The sequence below is a fragment of the Fusarium sambucinum genome, chromosome IV (genome assembly GCF_050947815.1).
Source record: "Fusarium sambucinum isolate potato_lamoka chromosome IV, whole genome shotgun sequence".
NCBI classification, from domain to species: domain Eukaryota; kingdom Fungi; phylum Ascomycota; class Sordariomycetes; order Hypocreales; family Nectriaceae; genus Fusarium; species Fusarium sambucinum.
In genome coordinates this window covers 3,422,735-3,432,026 of record NC_139291.1, presented here as the reverse complement: position 1 = coordinate 3,432,026, position 9,292 = coordinate 3,422,735, and the positions used below count along the sequence as shown (strand labels likewise).

The 9,292-nt window shown below is 45.8% G+C and overlaps 2 protein-coding genes across 2 annotated transcripts; both read right to left on the bottom strand.

The window, feature by feature from the left end:
• Positions 1-1,043: 1,043 nt before the first annotated feature.
• On the bottom strand, positions 1,044-2,571 carry FSST1_001122 (uncharacterized protein; the record flags this gene model as incomplete). Its single annotated transcript, XM_083225217.1, has 3 exons — positions 1,044-1,871; positions 1,935-2,055; positions 2,444-2,571. The coding sequence occupies 3 exons, from the start codon at positions 2,569-2,571 to the stop codon at positions 1,044-1,046; spliced, it is 1,077 nt and encodes a 358-aa protein (XP_083091304.1).
• Positions 2,572-3,253: 682 nt separating this feature from the next.
• On the bottom strand, positions 3,254-6,149 carry FSST1_001121 (uncharacterized protein; the record flags this gene model as incomplete). The annotated part of the gene is made up of 4 exons (XM_083225206.1): positions 3,254-3,322; positions 3,388-5,865; positions 5,919-6,006; positions 6,061-6,149. The coding sequence occupies 4 exons, from the start codon at positions 6,147-6,149 to the stop codon at positions 3,254-3,256; spliced, it is 2,724 nt and encodes a 907-aa protein (XP_083091303.1).
• Between the last annotated feature and the right edge of the window lie 3,143 nt (positions 6,150-9,292).

The window sequence follows — 9,292 nt, the reverse complement described above, 5'->3', positions numbered from 1 at the left end:
AGAGATAAAACCACCGAGTTTCTTTATGCTGTCTATGCTCTATCTGTTTTTGTATCCTAAGCCTCAAATGTTGACACCATCTCGACTGCCTGACCGAAAATATCACAAGCAACTAGCCTCCCGCTTCGAATTGAGAACATAATACTCAATTATCGTGATGCCAATATATCCAACGGCGGCAAGACTCCCAACGGGGTTCCTAGCAACGATACGGCCAGTGAGGTTGTTTTTGTTGAGAACAGAGTCTCGCTCGTCTTAGTGGGCGATTGAGTTTCTCCTATTACTGATACCGAGTTGGTAACTGCGCGCTCAACCGGAAGATCATGACTTGCTGTAAATGAGGATGGGATTCTGGCTATATATATTATCTTTGATGAGAAGTTGTTTACAAAGCTGCCTGAGCACCTCAAGGAGTTCGTATCTACTACCATCATTGATCGGCGATTTTCTGTACGCGGAATCATCGATGGCTCTAAGGATGACCAAGACGAGCATGATCATGGTTACTATATCCGTGACGCAGATGACATTTGGGGATATTCTTGACCCGACTTGATCTTTTAACAAAGCTGACGAGGCGATTGAGTATGTTTGGCAGGGCAATCATATTAGGAAGGTTGTTGTTGAGCTCAATGACTAAGTCAGGCAGCCTATGCGGGGATAGGACATATACACATACCTACTACCTACATATTGCATACTAAGGTGATAGAAACGTTGATTCCATGATTTAGGGTATTTGGTGGTTCTACGTGATTTCTAAAGCTTAGGTAGGTAACATTAGTTTTGTTCCTCACTCTGCAGCTAACAATCATGACTATAAAGTTCAGGTATCGGAGGATTTAGGGTGTGAAAACAGATAGCCTAAGAAGTATGATACAAGGCGCCCAAAGAACTAGCCGCTAGAAACATAAGAGACAAAATTAATAGGTCAGTTTATGCCACAGGGTGTGATGTAACTTTTAAAATTTGACTGAGATGCGTTTACCGAACAGTGTTCTTATTGGTCTTAATAGAGAGAGAAAACATGAAGTGCAGTCGATCTATAACTTGAGATGATCCGATAGCTTCACTGTGATGGCCAGCACCATAGTGTACTCGAGAATCGAAGAAACACAAGCCCCAACTCCTCCTCCCGAACATGAGAACCTGTTAATCCTCGGATCCTTCCTAGCTACCCAGCTTTGGTTCTGTTCATCCACATCATCTTGGCTGCAGCTAAAGATGCAGAACCCAACAGTGTCACCAATCCAGCAAAAACCTGTGCACCCATATAGCCCCCCTTGAAGCTTGATGAGTGTGTCTGCAATGGGCGGCCCAGTCAGCGCAGCGAGGCTCACGATCATGAGCGCCATCCTAGCTCTCACACCGCGCCTGTCTTGCTCTTCTGTGAATGAAGGTATACTCATGTATAGGAGACTCTGTACCGTTGCGGCAGCGATACGATAGAACACAGACAGACGTGTATGCTGACGGAATTGTGTATGGCTATCTAAAAGTACAGAAGTACTGATCCGGTCAGCCATGCCCAATGCTGATACGTTGATAGGTCCGTAGGCATGACCTGTCGTACACGTGATAAAATAACTCGCAATACCTACACTATTAAAGATCGCAAGCAGGACGAATGATTCGTCGGACGAGAAGGGGATATCGACGGTGGTTCTTGAATACAAAGCTAAAAAATCATAAGCAATGTAAATCCCTATCGTGGCACAGAAGTAAGCGACGACGAACAGGATATAACCAATATTCTTGAGCATGGCAACCCCGATTATCGGGTGAAACTGATCAGGCTTGGCTTTCGGCTTGACCAGTAGTAAAGCGAGGATCAAAGTGGCCAACTTTACCGAGTTCACAACCACCAACATCTATCCATGACCTAACTTCGGGGTAAGGAGCTGTACAATGCCAGGGAACAGGGTTCCGCCTACCGCACTTCCACATAGAGCAAACCCGATCTCGCCGGCCCTCCGTGTCGCAAAGTGAGTTGAGAGAACTACAAGAGCGGGACAGAAGATGAGACCGTGACCTAACCGATCAAAAGGCCCTGCGCTAGGAGATACTGCCAGTATTCCCTGCATACCGAAGTAAGGGTAAGGCCAAAAAACTGCAGGATGATACCAATACTAAAGATCCAACGAACAGTATTAGCATAGACCAAGCAACTCGTCAGAGCCCCGACGAAAAAGAAAAGGCAAGCACCGGTAGATCCGATCCACGAGATCTTGTCTGCGGAAGAGACATGTTTTCGGAATAATATATCTGGAAAATACTAAAAGAGTCGACCCAGCCGCAAGTGTTCATAAAGATCAAATGACATGAGATGATACACCAGGGCCTCCAACCACGGTCAGGATGAGGTGCCTGACCGCTTTGGCCGCTTGATGAGAATGCATCCTAGGCAAAATCCACAGCTCGCTCCAAGACGCTCAATTCGAACTCTTCCAAGGTAGCTTCGTTGGTGTCGGTGTCAGTACGAGAGCCTGCTCGTTCTGGGACTGGTTGATGCTGAGCTGAGCAAGTTGAACCAAGGGACTCAAGCTCAATGTCCTGACTGGAGCGTTCCATTTTGCTGGTATTTGCAAGTTACTTAGGAGATTTCAAAGTTGGCGTGAAATTTATTTTCAATGTTGTGATGTTAATGTTGATGCAGGCAAGCGTATTGAAAAGTGTTTGACTTGTATGTTTGCTGGCATTATGTAGTTACTTACTTTTTCGGTTTAATTTCCTGTCCTCGGTGTCAACATGTGTGTGACTACAACAGACGCGTGATTCCAACTCCTTGTTCACTTAGACAGGCAAAGGTGGAGGGTTGAAGAAAGGTTGACATCTTAAGTCTTGGGGTACAAAGAAAAGCAATCTAAGTCATGTGTTTTGAATAGTATAAAGTGACTTATTAATTTCGTCCCCTATGTTCCTAAGGATAGAACATAATCAAATGGCTCGAGTATTTAACACAGCGGCATTGTTATCGCGTGGACGCCGAACAAGAAAGTGCTGCAGCAGTAGCCACGTGAAAAAAAGCATACAAATCATCATAATGTATCGGCACCTACACAGGGCTTTTCGTGGTTTATTTCCACCAAATACATTGAGAAGCTATACTTACAATAGTTGATATCCAAACAAACAGCGCATCCGCGCCATAACCCCGCCAGCCTGTTCCATTTCACGAATATTTACTTTAGAGCCCAATACCAATGCTTCCGCTTGTGAGCTTGACTCCAAAAAGATAACCCTGCTCCCAGCTTTATGTGTTCTTTATCAACTGATTCATGCTTCCTCCGCCACTGTGATCTTGCTCATCTACTCCCCAGGTCTACATGACAACCTGAAAATTTAGTTAGCCATTAGTTTGTAACACTAATGTACGAAGGAACTTACGCAGTCACCGTCCGCCTTTCCTTGTGGAATACCCATATCTTCAAATGTCGCTGGACCCTGCTTACCAGGTTTTGGGGGCATGGTTTGAGCACTGGGGGCTGGACTCGGCTTGTTGTCTGGTCTCTGGAACTGTGACGGGGGAGCACTTCCAGTCCTTGGCGGGCCAGAGGGACCCCCTTGAGGTCCTCCCTGAGGTCCACCGAAAGGTCCTGGGGACGGTCTACCGCCAGGTCCGCCACCACCCATAGGCGGCTGCGCACTTGAAGTGCGTGGAGGTCGTGCGTTAGACGGGGGTTGCTGCTGCTGCTGGCCCTGAGGCAGAGAGCTCCCGCGCTCGGGACGACCGCTGGCTCCAGGTACTCGAGAGAAGCGTTCGTAATTCTGAGACTGTGGGCTCTGCAAGCCTGGCGAGTATTGTCCACCAGTTGGAGCTTTCTGAAGGCCTCCTGGGTACTGCGCTCCATTGTCTTCGGGATAGGGAGAAGGGCGTCCTCCAGGACCTTGCTGGCCACTTTCCCATCCTGTAGATGCAGCTCTATTGCGAGGGTCGGGTCGGCCTGGTCCGCCAGGGCCACCAGGGTGAAGGTTACCCATGGACTGGGACTGAGGCATGGGTCGACCAGCACCCGCCTGAGGGTTGATGCCAAAGGCGCTTGCTGCGCGATCGGAGGGTGGACCCATGTGTTGACCCTGGTTAAATCGAGGGGAAGTCTGAGTATCGTCCTCTGGATACGGCGCTGTTGACTTAGAACGGACGGTCAGGGGCGGCGGTCGATCATCCTCGGGATAAGGAGCTGCTGACTGTGGTCGGGCTGGTGGCTGGTTGGAATCCAATCGGACGTTGAAGGCAGGAGCTCTATCGGCCGAGGTGGCAGGCAGTACGAAAGAAGCCCGCGAAGGGTCGGGGAAGTTGACATGCTCTGAGACGATGGTAGGTCGCATTCCTAGCGAAGAATTAGCTGGCCCGTCCGGCGAGGGCGAGGCAGGGGCGCTGCCCTCGTTGAGTGTCGGCATCTGCTGTGATGGTTGCTTGAAGCGGTCGGGGCGCTTGCCCCGTTGGGATCCATGTTGCGATTTGATACGAGTCAGCGTGGTAGTCTCATGATCGGATTTAGATAGAGTGTTGTTATCGTCAAGGGACTCGAGGCGGCCGACGGCATCTTGGTTACCATGCTCTGCAGCGAGTTGGTACCACTTTCGAGCTTCTGCCAAGCTCTTTTCAACGTGAATTCCTATTTCGTTGTAATAGCCCAAGGCAAATTCTCCGGTAGGTAGTTTGGCAGCTGCAGCCTCCTGAGCATATTTGTATGCTAGAGACTCGTTCTTTTTGAAAACACCCTCATAGCCAAAAAGGAACCATCGGCTGACGCCTAGGGCGGCCTCGGGAAGGCCTTGTTTGGCAGCAAGACCATAGTAATGGAGAGAAAAGGATGGGTTGAATTCGCAGCTAAATTGGCAAAGTTCATATGCTTGGCCCATCTTGAGTTGGGCCTTAGCAAAACCCAAATAAGCGGACTTCTCGATATACATCTTAGTCGTTACGGGGTTGTTAGGCAGCAAACCGTCGGGGATAGTAATGTCTGGCAGATCACGTCCTATGAGCATGCCATAGACATATGCACCCTGGGGAGCATCTTCGTCCGAGCTATCGGCCGCGGCTTGTATCCGCTCCAGACCAGTCTGATAATCCTTGCTCTCGCCGTGTTGACCTAAAAGACTCATCATGCCCATTCTGTACAAGGAGGCTGAGTCCTTGAGAGAAAGACCGCGGTAGTAATGCTCCTTAGCCTTGGACATGTCATTAGACTGTTCGTACAACATGCCCATGCGATACTCGGAGCGTCCATGGCCGAGCTCTGCGGCGCGCTTGTAGCCAATATAAGCCTCACGCTTGTCGACACGGTTGCCAAATTTGCCAAATTCGAGCCATTTCGACCGCATGTATAATGCTTCGGGATGCTCTTGTTGTGAAAGGTAGGTAATGATGTTGATAGCGTCGACTCGAAGCTCGTGCTCGATTCGAGGCGTGGCAGGACGAGCCTTCTCGCCATATTCTCGAATCATGGACTCTTGGGAGATGTCGGCCCAAGTAAGGACGTCGCGCGCCCATGTAATTTGCATGGAGACATTTTGTGAGTGAAGAACATGCTTGCGCGCGTTCCAGAGAATTTCTTCCTTTTCCTCGTCGGTTGGGGGGATGTTATCGCCCTTGACCTTGGGAAAAGGCGAAAATGAGGGGGCGTCGAAGCTCATAGTGTTGAGGCTCTCGGTGATCTTATCGGTAGACTGATATGCACGGATGTCGTCGTTTGAGACCTGTGTTGCAGTCTGGGGCCGAGGCGGGTCGGTTCCCCGAGGATTGGTGTAAGTCGACAGCGAGGGTTCTCGAGAGTGACGAGGGCCGGTTTGAGATCGTGGTTCAACAGAAGTGGCTTCAAGCTCCATGCGTTGGAGGTCCTCTTGCATATTTTGAGGGACCTGAGGGGTTACCCTAGATACAATAACAACAAAGAATCGTCAGCATGCCCCACCTTTTCACCGTTGCAACCGCATCCGGTCCTGGCACGCTCTATAAAGGATCGGGCTGTGAAAGGAGGATGGATGTCTCGGAAATAGAAACTGGAGACTGATTCGGAAATATGATTAAGGGGGGGGGGGGCCAAGAGAATATACCTTTGAGGGGAGGGAGCAACAACTTCTGGCATATAATAGTCATCGAAACCGCCGGGGACGAATGTCGCGCCTAACTGTGGGGGAGCCATCTCGGTTCGTTGACCGTCTATCGCAAAGAGGACGTAAGATGTCAGCAAGAGGGTCGGGGGATACGACGAATAAAGAAGGGGGCCCTTGTTATCGTTCCTTAGGAACAAATGTAAGAGCTGACGGGGCGCGGTCGCCGATGACTGCAGAAGCGGCGGCGTAACCCCTCTTTGCCTCGAGCCAGCAAACGGTAGGCTGCTTAAAATGCGCGTGCGTTAGGCGCTGGCTTGATTGAGTTCCCAGGCTGGAATGTTTGCTTGCTTGCTTGCTCGGTTGATTGATTGACGGCAATGGTTCCAATTTAAAGTCTGCAACGGCTAAATTTGCCGCAGCGAGGTCGAGAACCACGTAGTAGTAATATGCTGAAGCCCGACCAGCCAAGAGGGGGGGAGTGTATTGATTGCACTGTAGCAATTATAGAACGGGGATACTGGACAGAAACCTAACACTCTTCAGGGGCTGATGATCAAGCGCATGGGTCTCGCTACAGGGAACATGGAGGCGCCAATTTGTAGGTAAGACCCAGTTTGGGACCGCCGATTGGGGCTGAAGATGAATTGCGATTCCCATGTAAAGAAAGAGCGAGGCCTCAACTGCCGTAAGATCTGAGATTGCAGGTAAGGTATCAAGGTATCCGTATCTTGAGCAACAACTTGCAGTAAGCCAGAAGGCAATGCACCGGACAAAATATGGACTCTTCGGATTTTTCTGATATTCAGGCATAATTGCACTCTGAGACGAGACGTGTTTGAGATCCATAGTGGCTTGGCAACTCAGTACCAGCAAGGCAGTGCACTAGGCACCAGACGTTAATAGCTTTGTAGCGATGAGCATCAACACTTGAGGCCCCAGGAACCTAGCCAGGTTGCCTTCTGTGGGTGACCACTCGCAACGAGACATTCCCACTGTTATGCACATGTTTTGCACTTTGAGTTTTGGATTATGGACAAGGGGTCCATGTCCGGTTGTTCGAAGTTGACCATCAATCAAGCAAGCAAGCAAGCAAGCAAATCAACCCGGTAAAGGAGCTTCGCCGACATGTTCCCAGGCCGCTTCTGCATATCAGCTCTCACAAGGGGTACGGGACAAGAAGATGACGAAAGCACTGTGGATTGCTTACATGAGGAATTGCCAGCAGCGGTTGAGCTGTTGTTAGATTTCTTGCCGAGCTGGGCATATTGCTGATAGCTTGCCATTGCGGCTGGAACTGCGGGTGACGAAATGCGTTGCGGCTGAGCAAACAAAGTCTAGAAAAAGATAGCAACAAGTAGGCCGATGGCAAAGAAAAGAGGATGCGGCTGGCTGAGGTCTGGAGGGTTCGTTATGTATTCGTCAGTTCAAGACTCTCCAGTATGTACTTTAATCAGAACCTGCTTGGAACTGTAGCTGTAGCTGTAGCTGCGACACCACAATCACTACTAGCCGGCATAAGGAACCCTGCTTAGAAGGTGGGCGGTTGGGAGATGGCGGGGCAGAAAAGAGATGCGCGACAGAGTACCTACCTAGGTGGGGAAAGCGAGCGAGGCTGGTGTTGTCTTAGACTATCTAGTAGGTCGATCTTGTAAGCCGCAGCACTGATTTGCGACAAATCTTCAGACGACAAACAATGAATCACCTAAGAATCTGGTTTAAATCGACTTACTAACCCACCTCTTATGTTCTCAGCAATCAAATGCTCTAATCGTGAGCAAGGAATAGTGTTGCGATTCTGGATTCGCAGCAGGGATCTTGCTCCAGACCCTTTAGTAACAGCGCGTTTGGTTTCAAGAATGTCAAGCTGAAAATTGAACGACGGTATTTGGGTTATCGGATCGATTGATCGACGAATTGATATGTGTGGAGGGGTAATGCACAAGCGGCTCAGCTATTTTGGTAGGTAGTGATACAGGGAAAGCGAGACAGAACAAGATGTAAAAGAAAGGTTTTTGATGAGTCTACAGAGTTCAATAAGACCTACCAGAGACGTTCGACGTCAGATGGCTCTTGCCTGATCGCTGGCCCAAGTGAGCCTGCTGGCCCGCTTAGATGGAAGGAGGGTGCCACAAGAAACAACCTACTCCCCGCCTCTATATCATGTTAACACATCTCAAGTATCCATGCCTACTAGGTACCTACCAAGGTACTACCTAAGGTAGCTAAAAAAAGAAAAAAAAATTATAATATTTCCTTATTATCAGTTTAAAATATAGTTTAAAATTTTAATATCTTAGTATAAGTTTAATAATAGAATTTTAAGGCAGTATATTATATAATTATATTAATTTCTATAGAGAGTTAGCTTTTATCTCTAGGTTAACTTATATTTTAATTTTCTTTATTTTTAATATAATCCCCCTAGATTAACCTTTAATTAGCCTTATTAACCTTATTAACCTTATATATAGCTTTTATTATTTATAAAGCCTTTAATATAAATACTTTTATTATTTTAATTATTTTAATAGTATTCTTTATAATCTTATTTTTAATTAATTTAATAAGATTATTAAAGACCTTATTAGCCTAGGCTACTTATAACCTAAGGTATTAATATTAATCCTTATACTTATAATTAAACTTAATTTTCTTAAGGAAAATAGCCTTATTATTATAAATATTAAAACCTTTTATAAGCCTTTTCTTAAAATCCTTTAAGTATTTAAGCTTTTATTTAAGCTTTATTATTATTTAGCTTAGCTTATAAGTTTAAAAATATATTATAAAAAGTAAAAAAAGCTTATAGCTAAAAGTAATTAATTTAATAAGGCTATAATTATTATTATCTTTATTAAAATTATTAATAGTATAATTATATAAAGATTAAAATAATTATATAATATAATAAGAGGTTTAATTATATAACTTAGTTTAATTAACTATAGTATTAAGTAAATTTATTTTACTTTAGTATTTTAACTTTATATTAAACTCTTAACTATATATATAAATTTCTTTCTTTATAGACTTTAACTTAAATAAAGTTTCTTATAGTTTAAGCTATTATAGCTAAATATATAAGAAAGCTATTACTTAAAATACTTATACTTATTTTTAATAATTTAAATAAGTATTCTTAATTCTATTAACTATAGCTTATATTAACCTATTATATTATAGAATATAATCTCTTTTATTATAAAGGTATTTCCTCTCTTAATCTTATAAT